General features: G+C 35.8%; 4 protein-coding genes across 8 annotated transcripts; 1 reads left to right on the plus strand and 3 right to left on the minus strand.

Moving 5' to 3' along the window:
• Positions 1–1961: 1961 nt before the first annotated feature.
• On the minus strand, positions 1962–3332 carry LOC121778712 (histidine-rich glycoprotein-like). The gene has a single exon (XM_042176117.1). The coding sequence runs from the start codon at positions 3330–3332 to the stop codon at positions 1962–1964; it is 1371 nt and encodes a 456-aa protein (XP_042032051.1).
• A 3140-nt stretch (positions 3333–6472) lies between these two features.
• On the minus strand, positions 6473–11240 carry LOC121792298 (dihydrolipoyllysine-residue succinyltransferase component of 2-oxoglutarate dehydrogenase complex 2, mitochondrial-like). 5 transcript variants are annotated; one of them, XM_042190186.1, is made up of 15 exons: positions 11222–11240; positions 10910–10981; positions 10718–10792; positions 10382–10439; positions 10262–10289; positions 9713–9783; positions 9349–9426; positions 9195–9250; positions 8916–8960; positions 8567–8824; positions 8386–8480; positions 7775–7865; positions 7589–7699; positions 7003–7197; positions 6473–6898 (listed from the first exon to the last, which is right to left on the minus strand). In XM_042190186.1, exons 2-15 carry the CDS (start codon positions 10958–10960, stop codon positions 6707–6709), a joined length of 1404 nt encoding a protein of 467 aa, XP_042046120.1. In that variant the 5' UTR covers positions 10961–10981; positions 11222–11240; the 3' UTR covers positions 6473–6706. The 5 variants fall into 5 exon arrangements, with proteins under 5 accessions (XP_042046120.1, XP_042046117.1, XP_042046116.1 ...); XM_042190183.1 differs by having other exon boundaries at positions 11094–11226; XM_042190182.1 differs by having other exon boundaries at positions 10910–10984; positions 11094–11226.
• An 821-nt stretch (positions 11241–12061) lies between these two features.
• LOC121792301 (ABC transporter I family member 20-like) lies at positions 12062–14817 on the minus strand. The gene is made up of 7 exons (XM_042190188.1): positions 14429–14817; positions 14203–14336; positions 13725–13844; positions 12807–12902; positions 12571–12723; positions 12421–12498; positions 12062–12312 (listed from the first exon to the last, which is right to left on the minus strand). Exons 1-7 carry the CDS (start codon positions 14598–14600, stop codon positions 12109–12111), a joined length of 957 nt encoding a protein of 318 aa, XP_042046122.1. The 5' UTR covers positions 14601–14817; the 3' UTR covers positions 12062–12108.
• A 3666-nt stretch (positions 14818–18483) lies between these two features.
• Positions 18484–19950, plus strand: LOC121792300 (galactinol synthase 2-like). The gene is made up of 2 exons (XM_042190187.1): positions 18484–18893; positions 19040–19950. Exons 1-2 carry the CDS (start codon positions 18558–18560, stop codon positions 19697–19699), a joined length of 996 nt encoding a protein of 331 aa, XP_042046121.1. The 5' UTR covers positions 18484–18557; the 3' UTR covers positions 19700–19950.
• Positions 19951–24964: the final 5014 nt, after the last annotated feature.

The following is a 24964-nucleotide window of genomic DNA, read 5'->3' on the forward strand; positions in this document are numbered from 1 at the left end:
CACAAAGCATGCTCTTTCACACTATATGGCAATAGTGTATCTGAAGAAAGAGGGCGTGTTAACTGAATGCATGTATTGTTTTTGCTAATGGAAATACAAAAAGGGCCAAATTTTGTATAAGAAGCCGGAAAAGTAATGCTATTAGAAGTGTTAATACTCTGCTTTCAGATTATTTAAAAATATTGAACAACGTAATACTATTCATTATTGGCTGAACAATAAAAAATTAACACACTCATCTTTTAGATTATTTTAAAAAATTGAACAACGTAATACTACTATTCATTATTGGCTGGATAATCAAAAATATCACTGCAAAGATTACTCCATATATTCCACTACAGATGATTGATATTCTTTTTTTGCTCGTTACACTATTAATGATTAGTTTTTAATTTTAGCAAAAAAGAACACATTCATTCTCTCATACTCTTTTATTCTCTATTTAAATTATCGTATCTTACTTTATTTTCTCTCCAATACTTAACTTAATAAATATCATTTTTTTAAATTTTATGTAAAAAAAATCACTTATAGTAAAGCTGAGGGAGTAAAACAAGGCTAGTTTATTGGATAAGTTATTAGAAAAACATTAGAGTCAATTACTCTCGAACTCTATAATTTTATGAGTTTAGCTACTTAGAGTCTTAGACCATCTCTAATCATACACCTAAATTCATTTTTAGTGTAGACAATTTCTCCAACCATACATCAAATCTAAACCCATTTTTAGTGTTTTCAATGGAATAACACCATATTTGGTGTTACTGCAAAAATTTTGTGAGACAAATACCCAAAAATGGTGTAAATTTTAAATATGGTGTAAATGGTTGGAGTAAAACTATTTTTTGGTGTGATATATACTCAAAAATGGGTTTGACTTTGAGTTTGGCGTAAATGATTGGAGATGGCCTAGACCATTTCCAACCATACACCAAAATTCATTTTTTATGTAGAAATCATCTCAACCATACACCAAACTTAAACTCATTTTTTAGTTTTTCTTAGAAACAACACCAAATGTGGTGTTACTGCAAAAATTTATGAGACATTGCAAATCAGTCCATTACTATTATTTATTTAATGTGAATTAAAACACGAACAATAAATTACAATAACAAATGAAGACTTTCTTAAGAATAATTGACTCGATATGGTGCTATACGAAATAAAAATGTTCATCTAGAAGTTCGAAATATGCTAATTGATCATTTGTAAGAACCATGCACAAATCTTGATAATATTACAGAAACTGTGACTACAATCTTGATGAAATTCACTCGCTTCATTCTAACTGTATTGACTTAACTACATAATGAATCAGTTCATAAACATCACGACTCACAGTTGCTCGCCTCATTGTTCCATTGGATAAACCGAATCCAAACAAATACCATTCATTACAACTAACTCCTGTGAGCTCAAGTATTTGCACTTCATTCAACCCTAGCCTCGGTTTCTTTCAACGTTCAATAAGCTTCCACAAGCTCAACATAATTTAAAATTACAAAAGTTCAATTTTTATAATTATTTCATTAGTATAACATTTTTCAACACCAGTATGTATTAATTTTAATGAAGTGATTTTGACATATACTCCATTAGATGATATGATAATGTGATAATCTAAGTGACATAGATTGCCAAAAGTATATACTTAGGGTTCTGCAATTTATACATTTTTATTAATATACATATAAGATTGAGTTTCGTGTAATTATATTGATTAATTAGCCTACAACTTAATTGTAGAAATATTCAAATTGATTTCAGCAAAATAAAAATCATCAACACAAACTAATTAAATTGCCACAATATTCAAATTGATTTCACAAAAATTAACTTCAAACAGTTAATCAGAAACGTATTTCTATGTCAAGAAAGTAATAGTCTTTATTTATTTGAAGCTATTACAGTGATAACCACCTAAATTTTTATTTAAAAATACTATGCTTTTTAATTTAAAGCGCAGGATCCTGATCATGGTGTCTAGGAGAATGATCATGACCACAATGACTTGGAGAATAAGCATGTTGAGGAGCAGGGGCAGGAGCATGATCATAATGTTTTGGAGAATGAGCATATTGAGGAGCAGGGGCAGGAGCATGACTATGATGTTTGGGAGAATCAGCATGGCCGCTGTGTCTTGGAGAATGAGCATGTTGAGGAGCAGCATGACCGTTGTGTCTTGGAGTATCAACATGTTGAGGAGCAGGGGTAGGAGCATGATCATGGTGTTTTGGAGAATGAACATGTTGAGGAGCAGGGGTAGGAGCATGATCATGGTGTTTTGGAGAATGAGCATATTTAGGAGCAGAGGCAGGAGCATGACTATGATGTTTTGGAGAATCTGCATGACCGTTGTGTCTTGGAGTATCAGCATGTTGAGGAGCAGGAGTAGGAGCATGATCATGGTGTTTTGGAGAATGAACATGTTGAGGAGCAGGGGTAGGAGCATGATCATGGTGTTTTGGAGAATGAGCATATTTAGGAGCAAGGGCAGGAGCATGACTATGATGTTTTGGAGAGTCAGCATGACCGTTGTGTCTTGGAGTATCAACATGTTGAGGAGCAGGGGTAGGAGCATGATCATGGTGTTTTGGAGAATAAGCATGTTGAGGAGCAGGGGTAGGAGCATGATCTTGGTGTTTTGGAGAATGAGCATGTTGAGGAGCATGACCATGATGTTTTGGAGAATGAGCATGACCGCAGTGTCCTAGAGAATGAGCATGTTGAGGAGCAGGAATAGGAGCATGACCATGGTCTCTTTGAGAATGAGCATGTTGGGGAGCAGGGGTAGGAGCATGATCATGATGTTTTGGAGAATGAGGTTGTTGAGGAATAGGGGCAGGAGCATAACCATGACCATGATGGTTTGGAGAATCATCATGATCACAATGTCTTGGAGAATGGGCATGTTGAGGAGCATGGGCAGGAGCATGACCATGGTTTTTAGGAGAATGTGTACGTTGAGGAGTAGGAGCATGACTATGGTCTCTTTGAAAATGAGCATGTTCAGGAGCAGGAGCAGGAGCATGACCATGACCATGATATCTTGGAGGATGAGCGTGGTGGGCATGTGGAGATGGGGCGTGGTGATGAGGAGGATGAGTGTGATGAGCATGAGGAGATGGAGCGTGGTGATGGTGGGAAGGAGGGCAAACATACTCATGTTCGTGGTGAGGAGAGGGAGCATGACGATGGTGGTGGTGATGTTTGATTTGTGAACCAATATCCCACATCACGCCACCTTCTAGTTCACGAGCGAGAGAAGGGGTATTGATAATAGCCAAGAGTCCAAAAAACAACACGAGACCATAGACGTTTGACATTTTTATTTGTTAATTTGCAATGTTGCTTGAGAAATTAGTAATACATGCATTGCTTTATATAAGAGTTATTGTCTTATTTTTCCACTATGGTTGCCCTTAACCTTAATTGTAGATACCTTTCGTTTTTGGAAATTTTGACTTATAGAGTAAGATATAATTTTTTTATTTTAATTTTCTAAATATAAAACGAGATTAACATATTTGGATTGCGGATCTTAACTTATTTAGAACAATATACATAATTCCTATTAATTAGTTTGTTGTATTCCAGTCAATAACTGGTCAATGATATCCTATTATCATTTAATGGCTAACATCAATTTAATTTCCCAAAACAATATTTTCCTATAATATTGTTGAAAAACATTCAATTCGCGATAGGCCATAATTGTTTAGATCTTTATATAAAAATGATAAAATTAACTGATTACCTTTTTTATTTTGATGGCTTTAATTCCATTGAATTTGGCGTAATGGTTTTTGGTATTCTTCCATTTTCTTTCATTTTTTTGGTCATAAATCAGATAACATTCTATTTAATAATATCTATAATTAATTTTATTTTCGTAGTAAGACATATCATGGTTCATTATTGCTAAAACTTTTTTATTAAACAAAAGTCATTTATTTTTAAATTATTATTATTAGTTTTTGAATAAAAGTTATTATATTTAGATAAAGAAATTATGATTCTACTGAATAATAGGTATATTATTTTTATAAATAAATATTATTTTCCAATGAATAAAAGTTGGAGTATTATTGTAATAAATAAAAATCAGTAGTATTATTTGATGTACAAAAGTTATTGTTCTAATGATTAAAGTTACTATTCTTATGGACAAAAGTTACTGTTTTTTTCTGAAAAAATTTAGTATCATTCTAATGAATAAAACTTATTCTTCTTGGAAAATTTGACTCGTAGAATAAGATTTAGTATAATTTTAAGATTTTAATTTCTAAATATAAAAGGAGATTAACATATTTGGATTGGATCTTAACTTATTTAGTGCAAAATACATTATGCCTATTAATTAGTTTGTTGCATTCAGTCAAATAAGTTTAATAGTGAATGATATCCTATTATTATCATTTAATGGCTAACATCAATTTAATTTCCCAAAACAATTGTATTTTCTTATAATATTGTTGAATATAAAAATTATTGTTCATATAAGTAGAAGTTAGAGAATTATTTATGTGAATAAAAATTATTATTTTTAAAAATAAAAGTGATATTTGTCCTTTAACAATACTCAGTACATTATAAAATAAATATGTTTGGAAGGAAGGCTAGTCGAGTTAAAAAAAAATTGAATATCTAGTTTAATTGAATGTGGATTTTGTTGGCTAGTTATTTAGGGTCCAAAGAATGGTAGACAAAAAGAGAAATTCCTAACATTATGTCCAATTGACTGTCTTGTTCAAAAAATAAATGATCATGTTCACAGGAGCCTACCTCAAATTAATTAGGTTAGTTTATCATCACATATTAATAATGAACATTTTATGATATACCATCCGTTCCAACTTAATTGTCGCTCTTTTCCATTTCGGTCCGTCCTAACTTACTTGTCACACTTCATTTTTATCATGAATAGTAAGTGGGCCACACATTCCACCAACTCACTCTACTCACATTTTATTATAAAACTAATATAAAAAAAATGGATCTTATATTCCACTAACTTTTTCAACCAATTTTTTTTTACATTTCTTAATACCCGTGTCCACTCCAAGAGTGACAATTAAGTTGGGACGGAGGGAATAATTCATTTTAAAAAAGAAGAAAATTAAAATTACATAGTGTTTGTTACTGTGTCCGACCATATAAGTATTGTTTCCAAAATCCGTCATTAAATTGATAAAGTAATATTATTTCATATAGAAAAATCACGACGTGAACAAATTAAATTAGTGGTAATTTAACTTTTTAAAAGACTGGATACATTTAAGAAGGTTTCCGACAATCATTTATAATGGCCTACAATCCACTAACACTCATTTCATTGTCTTTTCTCTTTCTCTTACATTTTTCCTATCAGTTTCTTACTTACCAATTGTATATTAAAACTCATATCATTCACAAGTTGATCTATTTTTTTAGGACGGAAGTAATATTTATTATCTAATTAGCTATATGCATTATGTGAAAATGATCATAGTATTTCTCTTTCTCTTTTCTACTTTGCTCACCTTTTGTGTTCGGTCTCTTGCAATATCCACTTTATTTCTTCATATTTCCTATTTTGCCCATATTTTTTTCTCTTTTATTTTACTCACTTTATCTCTTGTTCTCTCTCCTATTTTACCAATTTTGAATTAAAACACACGCCGTCTACCAGTGTGTTAGATTTTAGTTGACGGAAGGAGTAGTAGATTTGAGATAGTATTTATTTTGATAAAGAAATGTAAAAAAAGAGTTAATATTTGGGCAAATGTCACACAAGCAAGAAACAACAACTGAAAAAACCTCAACTATATACTACACAAGATGATGCCTCAACAATGAAATACTTAGAAACAAGGAAAACAACAAGCCTGCAATACAAATGTAAGGAGTCATCAATCTCAGATGATTTTGTTTCTTAACTCTTCCAATTTCTTCATGATATCCTCGTCCGCAATTTTGCGTTGCATATCCATAGCCCAAGTTAGGAACTGTTCGCACAAATCTCCATCAATCACATCCTGCAGTCACAGTCGTCTCTACTCATTTATCCTTCATTGTCATCACTCCCATGAATCATATAATTATGTTAATAGACTTGTCATAGTTTTGATACCATCAAACTTATTCGAATCTATTCACTAATTTGTTTGAATGTTTGATTAGTCAATTTTCACAAACTGTCGTAGGACTGAGTGCCTCTAATCTTAGTGGCAGTTTACTTAGGTTATATACTCATACTTTATTTTCCTACCTGTGTATTATTTCCTCTTAATGCTGCTAAAATTAGCTAAATTACACTCTATTTTCCTACGTTTGTATTAATTCCTCTTATTATGCATAAAAATTCTTGATCATCTACTTAATTTAATTTCATGTTAATTATGCTATTTACTAATTCGATATAATACCTTCAACACTAAAATTAGGGTAGTAAACCAGATTCAATCATTTATAGAAGAGAACCATATAGGTGCAACAAAATAAATTAAACGGTTTTAACTTTGGCAATTTTCAACAATCAAGCACCGTAAGACAATAAATACTCCTTCCAAATTCGGACACGGGTGGCCGCATGCAAAAGACCACACAATCTTCGTTCAAAGACGAAGCAATGACTACAAAAAAACTTTCAATATTGTGCATTTATTTTGCCCAACTAAAACACATGGATGCATCAGCAGCATCAACAACCACAGCTGCATTATACATCCAACAGCAATCTGCGAGGGTCTTCCACCACATCTTTGATTCTTCTCAAGAAGAACACTGCCTCTCTCCCATCAATCAGCCTATGGTCATATGTGAGTGCAATGTACATCATGGGTCTCGGAACTATGTTGCCTCCAACCACCATAGGGCGGCTCACTATCGAGTGCATCCCCAGGATAGCAGACTACAATTTCAAGCCAAGGAGGAACCACTCAATCACTAAATGAATATATGTACACATGCATGAAAGAAGAACCAACATATCAATAAAACAGAAGAGGCACATACCTGGGGAGGATTGATGATGGGAGTACTCAGAAGACTTCCATATACACCACCATTCGATATTGTAAACGTACCTCCAGCCATCTCATCAATTGATATACTGCCATCATTGGCTTTCTTAGCGAGGTTATTAATCTCCTTCTCAACCTCCGCAAAGTTCATGTTTTCTGCATTCCGTAGAACTGGAACGACAAGCCCCTGATGATATATAAATTGCACCAAATAAGTGATTGAGAAACCTTACAAATTTACATGGCTAACAAAAGGTATACGTGGGAAGGGAAATCAAGTCCGTTAATTTTATGCAGAAGCCAATCAAAGCTAGCTTTTCTCATTACTTGATAAAACAAAAACTCCCTAGCAAGATTACATGTGGAAATATAAAAAGTGTTATATCCATATATGAAAAAGATTCTGTCTATTCACAGTCCTATGTCTATCCATGGAAGTAAATTACGATTGATCCTACTTCATACGTCCATGTCCATCATGAAATAGACATATGTAAGCTGTGTACTCCATTAAATATTTCAAAGTTTTATCTCCAAGTAAATATCTTAAAATAAGAAGTAAAATGCGGGCATCTTGCCTTGGGGGTGCCAACAGCTATGCTAATATCTACGTAATCTCTGTAAATGATATCATCCCCATCAATAACGGCATTGACTATTGGCTGCTTCTGCAGAGCACTTATTGCTGCCTGAAATAAAAATATAACAGGTTGGGTAACATTAAACATGCATAAGAATATGAACTTGTACTAATTCAAGCATACTTTTACAAATCCAGACATTAGACCCAGCTTCACACCATGTTTTTCAGCAAAAGCATCCTTGTAGTCAGAACGAAGTTTCATCAAATTCGTCCTGATAAAAAACAAAATAGATGTCTAGCTGTCAGAGATGTACCATGATATTCACATGGTATAAAAAAATTCTAGATTTCATAAAGGGTAATGAGCAACTGATTGATAAATATTCCAAATATTGTTGGATGCCATAATAACGGGATTTATAAGATTTGAAAAAAATACCAAATGCCAACTGAGAAATATCAGTCACACAATTTTGTCTACTGACAAGGGTGAAACAGCTAAAATAAATGTTCAAGAGAGACTCAGAAATTAATACAAACTTCAAAACTTGCATACATACAAAATTGGTTAAACTCCAGATATAAACAGAAACAAAAGAAAATTAACCAGCAAAATAACTAACGGGTGAGTAACCAGCAGAATGTCAAAAACTACCTTTGTTTTTGTTATAGGTAAAACAAAAGGACATGATTGACTAAGCCACAAAGGTAGCAGAAATCACAAATATCTGAGCAGGCCTATATCCTCTTTAATCGAGCAAATCAACACCACACGGAGATGAATAAACTCACATGTCAACTTCATTGAATGTTGTCAGCAATGCGAATGTGTTTTGAGAATCCTTCAATCGTGTGGCAACTCTTTTCCTAAGCCTTGTCATAGGCACCTGCACCAGAGCATATAATGTTACAATCTCCACTTATGAAAAATATATAATAGTATCAGCCAAATATGTGGAAACTTTGGTCATACACGTCTCTCCCTTTCTTTAGGGGGCAGCTGGGGCTCAGTAGCGGAATGTTTGGGAGGAGGAGCTTTAGGCTTTTCTACAGCGGGTTTCGTCTCAACTTTAGGTGCTGGCTTCTCCTTTTTCTCTTCCGCAGCAGGTGAAGGAGATTTTTCAGAGGGTTTCTCATCAGAAGGTGCAACATGAGTCGCACCCTCACCAGATTTTGATATTATAGCAACCTTGGTACCAGGTTCTACAGTATCTCCTTCCTTAGCTACAAACTATTAGCAGACAATAAGAAAAATAACATCAAGGCCAAAGTAACAAAACAGAGAATGAGACAAAATTACTATTCCAATTATGAAATTTCACCTCCTTGATCACCCCTGCTTCAGGACTATTCACATCAATGGTGACCTGGAATGATGAGCAACCAAATGGAAAATGTAAGATAAGAGCCTTGGAGAAGAATCTTAAGTATATAAAAAGTCTCTTCTCTTAGCTCTGGATATGCAACACAATATTAAAGCTGCAAAAAAGAGTCACATTAACATCCAGAATCATCAATAGCAGGGAGTAATAGCAGATGATGATTCTGCAGCAGGAAACAGTAGAGATATATTCTAAGTTCACTGTTATTAAAGTGAGTACCTTGTCTGTTTCAATCTGAGCTATTGGCTCGTCCACTTCAACTCTATCCCCAGGTTCTGCTCAAAACAGCAATCAGTTGAAAAATAACCATCAGATTAACATTATGAGGTTAATTACTTTTGTGAAAACATTCTGCATAGATAAATAAACATACTTTTCAAGAATGTTGCCAAAGTGCCATCAGTTATAGATTCACCCATAAAAGGGACAACAGCTTCAAAAACATCACCATCTGCTTATACATCAATAAGATGAGCAAGTTACAAGCATGAAGCTAAAATGAATAAAATAATAAATAAATACATTGAATGTGTCTCCGAGCAATCTGCATGGCTATATCCAATCTTAATTCTGATATTATATGTGAGTCGATCAATAATTTCAATAGCGAACACTTAAAAGATTAATGCCATAGTGCAAATGAGATAATGAAACCAGTATGTACTAATTCTAGAAGAGGAAAACACCTATGATTCACCTATAAGCATTATTTAGTGCCACCAAAGTAGATAACATACCACTGTCAGAACTGAATGACCTACTCCAAGTCTGTAAAGTCACATTTTTCAGGGAACTGTCCAGTGCTTCCCTGCAAATAAAACCAAAAAAAACAGATCCATCTGAGGTGAATTTTCAGTAGAATGTACAATTTGTGCCTTTTCAGTTAATAAATTGATATGAAGGTCAAGTAACAACTTTCCAATAAATCTTGAGGCTATTTCACGATGCTGGCAGTCTCCATGATATAATCACCCATGTCCAATATAAATTTCTTAATCCAGAATTAGAACAGTTACAGCAGAGACTTTACTACTGCAAGATCATTGCTTTCACAAGTCCAACAAGATCCAGTGCAATGTTGTGGTCTAAATAAACATTTGTTCTAATACTCAATTTTCTAATATCACACCTGATAAGCATAATCAAACTTGTGTTTGATTTAAAACTAGAATTACTCTCCTTATTTGGCACATGCTAGTCCCATTTTATCCTACTATTCATCATAAAGTAAAATCTGCACAATGTATGAAAATCTTGTTAAATGTACACGATATTGAAACACTGACCTTTTTGGCATCAGAGACAGTGTTCGTCCTGTAAAAATATGATAGATAAATCGTTGGTGCAAACCCATCTAATGAGTAATTTGGTCTATGTAAGGGCAAAGAATAAGAAACTGCTCATACCAGCCAAAGGAAGGTGAGAAAATGCTCGAACATTGCCAAATCCCCTTACGACATTAATCTGTTCAACATCTCAAACATAAGTGACAGTGACATATATAGTCAGAGACATCTCAATCACAAAATCAAACTCAATTAAATAGCAAACTTCATAGCAAATTAGCAACCAGATACAGTTTCTTCATCCGCAATTACTTAAGTTATGAAAAGTATGAAGCAACTCATGGACAACCATTTCTACCAAAACAGGAGTAATAGGTGAAAGCAGAATATACATGCATGTATTCACATTTCTATGATACTAGCATTTACCAATTGCAAATTAAACCATCAAATTACCTCCTCTCCCACTGCAGAGCTCACCCGGTGAGCAGATCCTGTAGGCCTAAGCTTGTAAAATGATTTTCCGTAAACCTACACAAAGAAATGCACACGTGAGTACCGACACGCATCTTTTCTCATCCAGCGAAACAGAATATCATTGAGAAATTACATGCGCGTAGATATACTCAAAAGGTAGGAGAAATTTACCGAGGCAGATGAGGGGCCGGAAGCGGCTTTCCGCCTTAAAACACCTAACATGACGCCTTCGATCTCTTCGACCTGCTAAACGAACATAAAGATCCTTCAGGGAAAAAAAAGATATGACACAAGATTAAAATGAACAAAACCATCACCGCCAACCCAGGTAATAGATCTCAAATTAAGTGATTACGTGAATGCAAGGCGAAATCGAGAGAAGAGAGAATGTAATCTGATTAGGGTTTGATTGTGTGAAGGTACAAGTACAGCGTGGAGGGGGGAAAAGAGAGAACAATTCCAAATTACAGTAAGATCTTCTACCTTCGTTGTTGATTGACTTTCCAGAAGCGTAGAATGCGCCTCTAGAATAATTGTACAAAACAGGGCTTGGTCTTTGATTTAGGCTTGGGCTTGGGCTTGGGCTTGGGCTTTAAACGAATGAGAATGACATATTCGAATGCGTTTACCACATTATCTTTTATAAAGGAGTAATTACTTAAAACGAATAAAGCACATTTTCCCTTCAGTTCGCAAAACTGTAAATTATTTGAAGGATTTGCTAAAATTTATCAAGAGAAGTTTGATATAAAGTGTTTCCACTTTTATTTTTGACCTAAAATGAATAAAACACATTTTCCTTTAGTTTGCAAACTATAATTTATTTGAAGGATTTGCTAAAATATTTCAAAATAAGTTTGATAAGTATTTTCTATTTTTACTTATGACTTGAAACGAACAAGGCTCATTTCCATTTAGTTTGCAAAACCATAATTTATTTGAAGGGTTTGCTAAAATATCGAAAGAAGTTTGATATGAAGTAGTATTTTTTAACTTTCTTTCTGACCTGAAACGGATAGTCCATTTTTCTTTCGACCGTAACGTGTGTGTCTCTCTCTCTCTAGCTAGGCCAAGTCATGTTCCAGCGAAACCAGTCACCGTCGTTTTATCCATATAGATATTTTCGATTGGCACATCAAAGTTGATTTCGCCTAAATGAAGAAAGATGAGATTAATTGCGATTTTTTGGTATGGTGATTTATAGTTCCGTTTTTTCTAAAATTTAATTAAATAAAAATACATGTGTATACTATATTTGTATTTGGTACTATAATGCTGCAATCAGCAAATCAATTTTGGAAAATAATATGATGAGGCCAACAATGACACATCAAGCTCTTATAATACTCCTGGTAGTTTTGTGTTTCCTTTTATCTGAGGACCCTATTTGAGCTTAATACAAAATTCTCTTCCCCAGCAACAGTTGAGTTCAGCCTCCCAGCAGCCCACCCGTTGTTTATCACACGGCTGCCTTCTACTTGTTTCTCATGTTCCGGCAGCCCCTTCGCCTTCCTCTCTTTCCTCCTCAGCCGCTCCTCGTCTCTCTCTTTCCTCAGCCAACGCTCCACGGTCCTCTGCATCGCCAATACCACAACATGAGCTTCAAGCTATATCTTCAATCTGAAGATGCAAGGATTCCAATACCAATTAAAATTTGTATTTGTAGTTTAAGAGGAACTGACCATCAAGGATAGATTGCTAAGCTCCTTGATTTCATTCATTGGCGATGTGAGTTGCAACTTCCCTTGAGACACGTAAACCTGACAAGTATGATGGTTGAGAATTAGCTAGACCGAGAAGAGCTGACGCAGACATGCTGGAATCAGACTTACAATGTGAGACGGCCAATCCTCAAGGCCATCGAAAATATGTGTAGCGTAGATGATTGTGGCTCCCCTCTCTTCACATTCCTTTTTCAGAAACTTTAGGAGATCGGCCCGAGCTAGAACATCTAAGTCGACTGTGATTTCATCGAGCAGAAGGACCTGACAGCAAGGGCATAATGAAGTCTTTTCTCTATTAGTAACTCATTAAAACAATTAGTTGTCGAAAAAGATCACAAACATACCTTGAATGTCTTTAAAAGACCCATGCATATTTGAACTCTCCTTCTTTGACCATCAGATACTTTATGCATTCTCCATGACAGATCGATATCTAAAACCTACATCATGAGATATTAATTCATATTTCTCCTAGATCTCGGTATTTGGTTACTGGTCATCTAAGTATATGTGATCACGGAACAAAGACGAAGCAGTTCAATAAAGTAAGTTCAGCAACGACTAGCCTTGTGGTGGCACACAATCTGCTCTTTAGTTTCATTTTGGTGCAAGCAAGAAACCATTGTGTGTAACACACAAGATGCATTTTGATCAAAGTTAGACACCATTTTTATATTGATCAACTCATCAGCTCACCGAGCCCACTTAGGTAACGCACCCCTTGAAAAATGTTTGTTCAAAATACTAAATTGGGACTCTCTGGTCACTAAAAGGTTAATCAGAATCTCACAATTGCAATACTTGCCATGCGCAATTGACCATAATAATCACAAGGTTCCTCGTAGGCATTTCCTAGGCACTGTGAATGACAAGTTATATGAATGTTCAAAAGAGGACTATGGCGTGCATTTCCATAGTCACTCACTTTATACATCAAAAAAAGGGCGTGCTGGTGCTTTTCAAGCGTCGTCTATGTTTTATTTAAATAGATAGAGAGCAGGATATAGTTTTAACCTTTTTTTCTTTGCTTTCAATGAATATATACTTATGATATGATTGACCAGATATGGTGTAATAGCAGTAAACTTCAGTTTATTTGCTCAGTTCATTTGAAAAAAATTTCACATCAGCCACATTCTCTATCAAGACTGTCATTTTGCATCTTTAAGTGACAGGCCAAATGCAAACATCTCAAGACAAAAATGAAAACACAAAATATATTAAGTATAAAGAGAAAAAGAAATCAAGGAAACACATTATACCTTTATCAGTTCATCTCGTCTTTTGGGATCGACACCTGCTACCCCGAAAATCATTTTATCAGCAGGCACATCCATTTGAAGTGGAACCTCATAACCAGCAAAAGCAACTTCTCTCCTCCACTGGATAATTAAGCTTCCACAAATAAAAAACCAAGTACATTTGCAAACGATTATCATTTGCTTCATCCTAGAAACAATTAGAAAACAATTCTCCAATATTCCTAAATAGCAAGAGCTTGAGAAGTTATTTTCTCTTCATTCTAGTATTCTCTTTTTAAGATCCATCACTTGTTCTCTCGTATTCCAAATTCCAAGAAATTCTCAACATTCATCAATATTCACCTCATAACATCTTTATCTAAAATGCAAATGCAGTTCAAAATTTCCATCATACATCAAAACCAAATCCAACCTATGCAGATCAAGACTGAAGAGACGAAAAAATAATCCAGAAAATAAAAATCGAAAAATGACAGACCTCGCCGCCAAGATAAGAAAGATCGCCGGAGGCGGTCAATGCGGTGTCGTGAAACGCTGATCTTCCCAAAACCCTGACGGTTTCCTGATCCACCATGTGCTTCCCTCCAATAATTTTCAAGATAGTCGTTTTCCCTAAATCCCCACCATGAAATTCAATTAACAAAAGGGATCTTGAGCAGAAATTGCAGCATAATTAGCAATCACGATGAACAGGGAGAGCGAACCTGCGCCATTGGAGCCGACGAGAAGGCAGCGGTTGCCGGCGAAGAGAGAGAGATTGAAATCCTGAATGAGAGGCTTTGCGCCGGGCGGAGGATGGCCGTCAATTCCCGGATAGGTGAATTTGAGGTTGGTCACCTGCACTGTGGGCTGAGACTTTTCCACCTCCACCGCCATAGTTCATTCGTTTTCTGGTGTAACTGTTTTTGTAGAGGTTGGAGTTTGAACAGTGAAGGTTGGTAGACGCAATTTTGATGTCGTGGTTTCACTTGGAGCGCTTGTTCTCTTCCAACTACGTTTAAAGTTTGGGCAGTTGGAATTAAACGCCGCAATAGCCAATATGTTTGACAGTTTGAGATCTCTGGAGTCACAAATCTACACGTCGTGTCAAAAATTTAAGAGAGATCCCACAACTCTTTGCTGAGCTCGAATGATTTAAAGTCGAAAGTATCTCGTGAATTTTAGGGGTATTTGTTAGTAAGTATATTCTTCTGTTAGCTTAATTTAATTACTTCATAATTTGTTAGCTTAAGTAGATTGTAAGTTTAACTTATTCACTTTCAATTTCTATAAATTTGATCTCAACCTTAATTCAAGAAACAAAATTCAAGAAATTAAGTAGGAGTATTGTTTTCAGTACAATGAAAAGGCCCAATAAGAATGGAGCCCAATTATTTAAAAAACAAGCCCAATAAGAAAGTTTTCCCTTTCCATTCTCATTACAATCCCAATATTTACAGGATTAAAAGGTCAAACTTCTTTTTTTTTCAAAAACCCATAGAATAACAATATCAAGCCCACCAATTAAAAAAGTTATCAAGCCCATTTGAATTCTTCGTCCGCCTTATGAAGCAATTCTATCCTAAATAACTGACAGACCTGAAAAAGAAATAGGAGTAACAAAAAATTCAAGGCTCGACTATTTCAAGCTTGAAGTTGGATCTTGTATTATCTTTTAAATCAGAGATATAATTTTGAAATATTATTAATTTTAACATTTTTTTTACCTAAAAAAGAGACCGCGGCACAAAAAGTTAAAGGTTAAAATAGATATATGACCATAAAGTTCTCAACAACTAACAATGAATTCGTTGGAATAGTATAGGATGAAAAAAATTTAATTCATATTATATTCGAGTCACTTTCACCACTCTATCTCTCCAATTCCAGAGATAGTCGGCAACGAGGGTTGTTACTTAATCCAGACGTTGCAGAATTGAAGGAGGTCCCCACGTGGTGGAATCTGGTGCACCGAGGCGTGCCACGTGAATCGCTAGATTTGAAATGGGCCCACCCCTGACACGCGGTATACATGCAGGGGAGCGGGATTTGGTCGGTGACGGTTGGTGGAGCTACGTTTATTTGCGCCTGCTTTTATGGAGCAGTTACCTTTCTTTTTCTTATCCTATTTCTTGTCCAAATTAGAGTAGTTGGTATTCAACTCTAGAATTTTAGTAAAACTTGTAGACAAGTAAATGAAATAAGTTTTTAATACTACTATTGAAGTTAATTCTTAAACTTTCCTTCCGAAAATTGGTTTATGGAAAACCACGTGTACTTTAACTTGGTAGAAAAGTTTGACACGAGCTCTTAAGTAAAAATATTAGGGATATGCAAATGCTATAATTTTATGAATTTCAGATTAAAATTTAACGCAAATAGCCGATATAGAAAGTTTTTTTTATTGAGAGTTAAATTTTTTTGATACTAGTAAGTATAGAAGTCTATAGGATTAATAGCTAATTTATAAATATGTATAGATCAAGGCTAGACTTATCTGAAGATTAAACACTAGTACTTTAATTTTAATGCCAACAATTATCCAGGCAACACATGATAGTGTTTGCAAACAACACATAATCATTCTCTTTTTTGGCACATCAAACAATTATGCAATGTTTTAAAAACCGGACCGGACCGTCTGGTTTGACCGGTCGGACCGCGAACCGGTAGGTAGTCCGGTCCGGTTCACCCCTTTAAACCACCACTGTATTGAACCGCTGTGAACTTGTGGAAGCGGCCGGTCGGACCGGTTGGACCGTGAACTGGAAACCGGTTTTCTATTTTTTTTCAAAATTTTTTAAAATTTGTTGTTGGTAGAGGTTGAACTCATGACCTCTCTTCTAGTTAAAAAGACCTCTACCAATCCACCATATGGGCTCATTGAACAATTTGAACATTAAATATTTTTATACATTAACCATTAATTTTATCTACAAAAACTTATAATTCATTTTAATTTTATTATTCTTTAATATAATTGTTAATTATAATATATATAATTATCATCCTTTATATTTTAATGATGCTCTACTTACCACCTATATTATTATTATTAGTACCATATAAGATTCATTATTTACTATAAATAATTTTTTTTATATTACATACTTAATTTATATACCCTAGCTATTGACATTAATGAATAATCTTATCTAAACTAATTAATAAGCACTTAATTCGTATTTAATTAATATAAACATTATCTATTTTATTACATGAAATATTAATTTTTTTATCTAGACTAACTAATATTATATATATATATATCTGAATATATTTACTAAATTTTAATATTATTTATATTTATACATCACTAATTATCTATAAGGTTTAATGTTTTGTGATATATTATTAATTGTAAATCATTTACTAAATTTAATATATATTTTTATATATATTTGTAACAGTAAAACGGTTAGACCGATGGTTCGACCGGTTGGACCGGTTGAACCGTGAACCAGTAACGTCGCTGGTTCGCTTGTCGGTCCTGTTTTTAAAACATTGCAATTATGGCAACGTTTTTTTTTTGTATTACGACGTATATATGTGTTATTTTTAAAATATCGAACTCATGGGGAAATAAGCCATATTTGTAAAGAAAGGTTTAGGATGATCTCTTAATACTATGAATCAAATATATAGTGCTTTAATTGTAATTATATGTTTAAATGGTGGCTTTAGAATTTTTTTCTTTCTGATCCAAAATTCATGCAAAATAAATATAGTTGTTATAATCACTAAAGAATGTGTACCTAGTAGAATAACAAACATATTATTGTATATGCATATGCGTATGCATGGTCAAAATGTGACATTTAACAAAATTAAGTACTTAGGTTAAGGGTGGTTCAAATACACATTTTGTCGTCTTCAAAAGTTGGTATTTACTTTTTCTTATTTAAAAAAAATAGATCTCGTATTTTAGTTACAATTAAATTTATTGAAACTCCTATGTAAAATATGTACTACACAATTTGTCTAATTAGATGAATGAATATAGGATTTGAAATCCTAAACACATAAAACATTGGATTACCCACATTTCATATAATATACTATAAAAATTAAGTATGAAATGAATTGAGGAAAAAACTGATTTAGTAGAAAAAAATTTGAATTTATAGGAAATTCACTACAAAGCCTTATGATCAAATTTTAACTTCACGTAAATATCAAATTTCGGTTTTAGGAACAATTTACTTTTAAATAAATTATTAATAAACTCTAAAACCGATATCTTAGTCAAATAAATAACTAAAAATGAAGTAATAGTAGTACTACTTAATTTGGTACGATCTCTCTCAGTACTCATAGATAAGATGGGACCTAGTGGAATTGAAAAAATGAAACATTTAGCGTGGGAAGTTGGCACCAAAGTCCAAAAGTCATGAATATACAATCAAGGCAGCTGAAGTGCTTTAGCCCTAATGACTGAGATAATTACTCAATTACCACTAATTAATACTAAAGGATTATGAAAATGCTATTAGGAAGCTGCTAGCATATCATGGTGGGCCAATCCAATTTTTCTCACTTCCACCGCCCCTCCTATAATCTATACATCCTCACTCGAACATTCACCAAAGCTTAAAGCATTCCACGCGTACGGCCCAGATTCATTTCATATGCACACTCTGTTTACCAAACACCCCTATCAACAATTCAACACAAATTTCACTTCCCACCTCGATTCATCCAACATTTTCTAAATGTTGCTTTCCATGCAACAGTTACTTTTCCCCCTCAGAGAAATTCTATATAAGGCGGCCACTCCCCTCATTTTAACTCAAACACACCAAAAACAAGCAACACAACACATATCACTCTTCTTTTCCAAATCAAGAACAAAATATGGCGCCAGAAATCATGAACCGTCCCTTGAATAGGGGTGCCTCCGGTCTGGCTAAGGCCGGCAGCCTCCCCAGCCGCGCTTACGTCACTTTCCTTGCTGGCAACGGCGACTACGTGAAGGGCGTGGTTGGGCTGGCCAAGGGCCTCAGGAAGGTCGGCACCATCTACCCTCTCGTGGTCGCTGTTCTCCCCGACGTCCCCGCCGAGCACCGCCGCATACTGGTGGACCAAGGCTGCATCGTCCGCGAGATCGAGCCGGTGTACCCGCCCGAGAATCAGACGCAATTCGCCATGGCCTACTACGTCATCAACTACTCCAAACTCCGCATTTGGGAGGTATATGTCTATATATTATTGTTAAACTCATCGATCATTTTGGGTTAAGCCTGTTCGCCCGAATTTATTTTTTGTTCAGACCCCAAACTAATTGGAGTTGAACAATAACTTTACTCATTTAGTTAATTCGTAATCAATATTTGCAGTTTGTGGAGTACAGCAAGATGATCTACTTGGACGGAGACATCCAGGTGTTCGAGAACATCGACCATCTGTTCGACATGGACAACGGATACTTCTACGCCGTGATGGACTGCTTCTGCGAGAAGACGTGGAGCCACACGCCGCAGTTCCAGATCGGCTACTGCCAGCAGTGCCCGGACCGGGTGCAGTGGCCAGACTCCCTAGGTCCGAAGCCACCAAAATACTTCAACGCAGGAATGTTCGTGTTCGAGCCGAGCCTGCCGACTTACCACGACCTGCTGCAGACGCTGAAGGTGACGGAGGCGACGCCCTTCGCAGAGCAGGACTTCTTGAACATGTTCTTCCGCGACGTGTACCGCCCCATCCCCAACAACTACAACCTGGTGCTGGCGATGCTGTGGCGCCACCCGGAGAACGTGCGGCTGGAGGAGGTCAAAGTGGTGCACTACTGCGCCGCCGGGTCCAAGCCGTGGCGCTACACAGGCCAGGAGGAGAACATGGACCGAGAAGACATCAAGATGGTGGTGGGTAAGTGGTGGGACATTTACAACGACCAGAGCCTCGACTACAAGGGAGAGATCGCTGCTGCTGCTGCTGCACCTGAGCAGTTGATGCCGGTTCGCGGCTTGGTTCGTTATGTTCCAGCCCCTTCCGCCGCCTAAGCATAAAGGCTAAAGCATTCCTATTTCTATTTTGGTTTTTGGAGTGTGAAATATAATTAGGCTTCAGCTATTAGAGAGGCCCAACAGAGGGAGATTACACTACACTTGGTTTTCTTCCATTTTAAGTAGTGTTATTATTTATTTCTTTTCTTTTAATTCTGCTGGTGTGATTGTGAGTGATCGAGTATGTCCCCATCTCACCTTTGTTGTAATTACTTCAAAATATATATAATACATACACTTTTAGAAAACTGAAAATATATATAGAAAGAAGTGTTCATTTTATTTTCACAATTTAATTAGCAGGATGTGCACTACTATGATGACTTGATGGTTGATTCTAAAATTATTCGATGGTCTACAAATATATGCGTTTTTATTAGAGACCTATTTCTTCTACTGAAAACTGAAAATTCATCATAAGAACCCCAAGACTTGAGTTGCAACTAATTAATTCCTAAATTGATTTATTTATTCTTGACATTTCATTTATTATTGAAATAATCATAAGTGCTTCTCGTGGGCCTAAAAGAATGAGACGACATAGAAATGTTTCTCTCTGGAGAAGGAAAAGTCAGAAATTCTTTAAAAAATTACATCTGACTGCAACTTATTTTATATTCACAAACGATGATTTATACATTTCACCACTCTAGGCTCAAAAAGAAAAATTAATTAAAATGGCCACTTTACAGTATTCAAAATTCTGTAAGACTTAAATTAGTAGTAGTAGTAAAACTTGCAGGCATTCAACAGTTAGACAGGTGAATCATGTATTTCCAGTTAATAATAATATAATATGCTTTACTTACTGACAAGGACAGGGACGGAACCAGAAAACTTAAGTAGTCGGGGCTGAATTTTTAAAAATATACATAAAATAATAATTATTATTATATTCAGTTTTATTTGATAATTAGATATCAAATCAGTGATCACATTAAAAAAATGTGGAACTAAGTTTCAAAAAATTCAAAAACGTGTTATAATATTTTTAATAAAATTCAAAAACATGTTATCATAACATAGAAAATTTATTACAAATGATGCTACACATAAAATCAATACCCTCCTTTTAATACACGTATAGAAGTTCACTGGACAGAATTTATGTAAAACATTAACTATAATTATTTATTTTAACTTTTTTTTATGTATAATGATATAGTACCACGAGTATTTAAATACAATTTCACATTTACTACGTTACTCTCTCGCACACAATCCTAAATCCCAACTGACATGACGCCATATACCTACGTAGTTAATAAATGCTTTCAATATAATAGAGCATGATTCATCAACTACTAAATCGTAGCAAATTTTGTTATTAAGAAGAAGATAATGGTAGCGTTTTAATAATTTAAAACCTTGCTCGGTAATAGTCAGCTACTTCTGGACACTGCCTATTTTTTTCCCAATTAAACATTAATCCTAATTAATTACTTAACCCAGTCGTAACGCCGTTAATAGGTTAGTCAAAGATGTAGCAAAACGCCAAAAAAAAAAGAAGACCAACTAATTAACGACCAACAAAATCTAATGACGTGAAAGAGAGATCTAAATTCAACTGGGACACGTGTGCCGATTTGAGGACCAAATCTTAACTGCAAAAACCAGTGATTTCTTCTACGCGTATTGTTTGGGGCCCAACCAATCACCACGTGCCTTCTGCTTAATAAATTCAAACCCCACGCCTAATTAAAATCGAAGTAATTGTTAATTAATAGTGGTCCACCTGCAATTTGTCCCAACAATTTAAGACTAGAGTGTGAATCTTTGTGCTACTAGTATTTAATATCCATATATACTGTAATGTTTGATTGATTGGCTAATTAATTGTTCAGCGCCGACATGTATTACTATTTGGCAATTGGTACCAAATTAAGTTCAAGTTCAAAAATACATAAGAATTGAATTTTATAAATTAATGGATTACAACTCGTAAGTATTGCACAGCACATAAACTTGACTCATAGCGTTTCATTATGAAAAAAGTACAAATTCAGATTTAAAGCGACATATTCATAATTTTAGTCCAGCTTAAGACGAGGTTTTCTTTTACAATTGTCCCCTGTTTTAGATAGATAGGACTAATTGTAAATCACAGGATATCCAAACTTAAATGAACTAATTCTAATGTTTTTAAAAACAATAAGGGCGTGTTTAGTTACCCTGATATGGGAAAGTGAGATATAAAACTGAGTTAGAATTGAGGGAGTAGGGCCCACTTAATTAACACCACTCCCATGCGTTCAGTGTTTAATAAATAGATGCAGTTTTGTCATTGAAAAAATAATTAATTGAATACTATATTGACCAACAATCATGTTCTGCCAAAATTGCCCCTTCATTTGGGTTAAAAACATGTTTCGCAGGAATGCCAAAATTTAGGCGCGACTTTGAAAAATTTGAGCGGCGTAAATCTCTCAATAAATAAGCTTCATTCTCAATTGGAGAACTCACATTTGGAGGAGAGTGCAGAATCGTTCCCGCAACTCAAAATGCAGTCCGGACTCTTTCGATCAACCGTTATGCAATCATCTTCTTCGTTGTTGTAAAGCTGTATTTTCGACTGCTGTAATGGGGCTATATACCAGAGACCCCTCGGATCTTACACCGTATAAAGCTTAGTACATAATGGGTTGGGATAGTAGAGCTGAGTATGCTATTTAATCGCCATTTATTATCATCAATTAGTTGGGCAAAATTTGGGGAGCTTGAAGCAACACACGATTTGTCTGAATTGTATATGATATTGATGCATCGGTGGCATAAAATTACTGCTTTAATTGGTCCTTGTAGGTGGTATGTCAAATGGAAAACGCCCAATGATGCAGAGTAGTAATGATACCTTCTCACAGGAAGGTACCTTTTGAATGAATTGTATATAATATTGATGCATTTATGGCATCAATTAACTGCTTTGATTGTCCTTGTAGGTGGTATGTCAAATGGAAAACGCCCAATGATGCAGAGTGGTACTGGTACCTTCTCACAGGATGGTTCGTTTTGGTTGCTACTGTTTTTTTCTTTTGTTATGTTTATGCATAGAAGTCGTTGTAAGTGTATGCATTTGATGTTCTATGCTGACATTTACCACGAAATAGGTGTGGCTGTTTCGGGAAGGCAAAAGTTTCGTAAGGGGGACCGTTCACGCCGGATTTGGTTCTTCCGTGAAGAGGAGATCTTAGCCGCCACTTTGCTGGATCTAGTTGCTCATGGATGGAAATCCGACAATGGATTTCGTACGGGATACCTGATCAAGATCGAGGAGAGTCTTCGTGCGGAATTTCCAAATTGTGATCTCAGGGGGACTCCACACATCACATCCAAAATAGGCGCCTGGAAAAAGAGTTATGGGATTCTTAGATCCATCTTGAGTCGAACAGGGGTTGGTTTCAATCTCCACAACGATTTCAAGATTGATATTGATGACGAGCAATGGGAGCAAATTGTCCAGGTTATTACACTAATTTCATTAAAAAGTTTTATCCATATTCCCCATGTGTTTCTCTTACTGAGACAACTAATATAAAACAATACGAAATTTGTTTATTGTAGGCCAATAAGGATACAAAGTTTATGCGTAATAAGCCGTGGCCATTTTGGGAGCAATGGAAGTGTATTTTCGGAAAGGATCGTGCTGGAGGAGGCGGTGCTGAACAGGTTGATGCCGCTGCAGAGCACAGAGGTCCCATTTGGGTGGCGGTAGTCAGTGCAACGAGAATGACTACCACCCGTCATTTGATGATTTACCTTTCGCTGATGGAAGTGTCCCGGCCACAGCAAGTCCTGAGCTTAACGAGTCTAGTTCGCGCTACACCGAGAAGGAGATGTCAACTACTAAGGGTAACACTCTCAAGCGAAAGTCTAGCTCCCCCGATACTCAGCTGTTTGCTTTCTTTGCTAATCTGCACGACGAAACAAACTCACGTTTGGATGTTATAGCATCTAGGATCGGGTACGAGTTCGACATGGGTAAGGCCCGACAAGAGGTATTTGATAAGCTTGGGATGGTTGATGGGCTAAGTCTTGACCAGCGTTATGATTTATGCAACATCTTGGGTGACAAACCCCAACGACTTGAAGTTTTCATTGGGATGCCAGCGTCTGCGCGTCTTGGATATGTTCTGAAGCTGATCGAGGAGAGTCGTCGCTGCGGGTGATCGGTTCTGAGTAGTTGTAGTTTTTGCTGCTATGTTTAAGTATGTTTAGCGTGTGTTAATGGACTAGTATGTTTACTTTTGATGTTTCCTTGTGTATAATCTGCAAACTTTTTTTGACTCTGTAACTGCATAGAGGATAGATTTAGGTGTTCATCTATCCCATTTTCTGTAATTAGATGCAGGCATTATCTAAGAACATCTTCATTATCAAGACTATTGCATTTCCTTATGTTAACTTCCTCCATATTTTTTAAGGCATCCTACACTCTAAATTCTTCCTAATTACCTTTGTCATCTTATAATACGAAGAGATGCAATAACAAGAGGTAGATATAACTATAAAACAGGCGATTAATATTTCTATCGCCACCATACCATTACATCATGGATTCACGTACGAAATACCTACACCATCCTTAAGAATGAAAACGAGCATACGACCGAAATAAAGATTGTAGGGAGTATTTTAAAATCTACTGTCCTAGATTTAATCATAAGCTTACAAAGATCACCCTCTTGGGCGTTAAACAGGGACCGACACCTCTCTCACACAACTTAGAACGGTGGACGGCGGAAGTTGTGAGGCCACCAAGTAATAGGCGAATTGGATGCACATGAACTCCCATGCGGTGACCTTCCCGATGGGCCTGCCTCAGGATGCACAATCGGTGGTGGTTTTGGTAACGCCACACCCTTCTCGAACCGAGTCCCAAGCATGCCATCTGAACCGATATCTATGAAATACATCCCCTTCTTCGTTGTCGATTCTCTGTCAGTGACATCAGCACCATCATCAAAAAGTTTGCGACAAACGGGTGGACGGGGGATGACCATGGGAGAAGTCACTTCATCCTCAACAACTCCAGCCTCATACACTTCCAAGACTTCTGTGGATACTTTCTGGGTGTTGTCCGATATGACCACCACTTCGTTCGCCCCCTCCACCTTGACGTCGTTCATCCCGAATGTGCATGCTAGCTGGGAGAACATGGGCTCGTCATGATGATAGTATGCGCCAGCGAACTCATTTTTCTGCATAAGTACTTAAAATAAGTGGCATCCATAAATAGTATGGCCGCGAAGACACTTCTCAAGT

This window comes from Salvia splendens, chromosome 2 (genome assembly GCF_004379255.2).
Source record: "Salvia splendens isolate huo1 chromosome 2, SspV2, whole genome shotgun sequence".
Taxonomy (NCBI): Eukaryota; Viridiplantae; Streptophyta; class Magnoliopsida; order Lamiales; family Lamiaceae; genus Salvia; species Salvia splendens.

Coding starts and splice junctions, on each gene's coding strand:
- LOC121778712 (XM_042176117.1), bottom strand. CDS start 3,332: ATGTCAAACGTCTATGGTCTCGTGTTGTTTTTTGGACTCTTGGCTATT.
- LOC121792300 (XM_042190187.1), top strand. CDS start 18,558: ATGGCGCCAGAAATCATGAACCGTCCCTTGAATAGGGGTGCCTCCGGT. Junction 18,894..19,039: donor CCAAACTCCGCATTTGGGAG/GTATATGTCTAT, acceptor CAATATTTGCAG/TTTGTGGAGTACAGCAAGAT.
- LOC121792298 (XM_042190186.1), bottom strand. CDS start 10,960: ATGTTAGGTGTTTTAAGGCGGAAAGCCGCTTCCGGCCCCTCATCTGCC. Junction 10,440..10,717: donor GCTCTGCAGTGGGAGAGGAG/GTAATTTGATGG, acceptor GATGTTGAACAG/ATTAATGTCGTAAGGGGATT. Junction 9,784..10,261: donor CTGTCTCTGATGCCAAAAAG/GTCAGTGTTTCA, acceptor TTTTATTTGCAG/GGAAGCACTGGACAGTTCCC.
- LOC121792301 (XM_042190188.1), bottom strand. CDS start 14,600: ATGGCGGTGGAGGTGGAAAAGTCTCAGCCCACAGTGCAGGTGACCAAC. Junction 12,724..12,806: donor GTCTTTTAAAGACATTCAAG/GTATGTTTGTGA, acceptor CCTTGCTGTCAG/GTCCTTCTGCTCGATGAAAT. Junction 12,499..12,570: donor AGGATTGGCCGTCTCACATT/GTAAGTCTGATT, acceptor CATACTTGTCAG/GTTTACGTGTCTCAAGGGAA.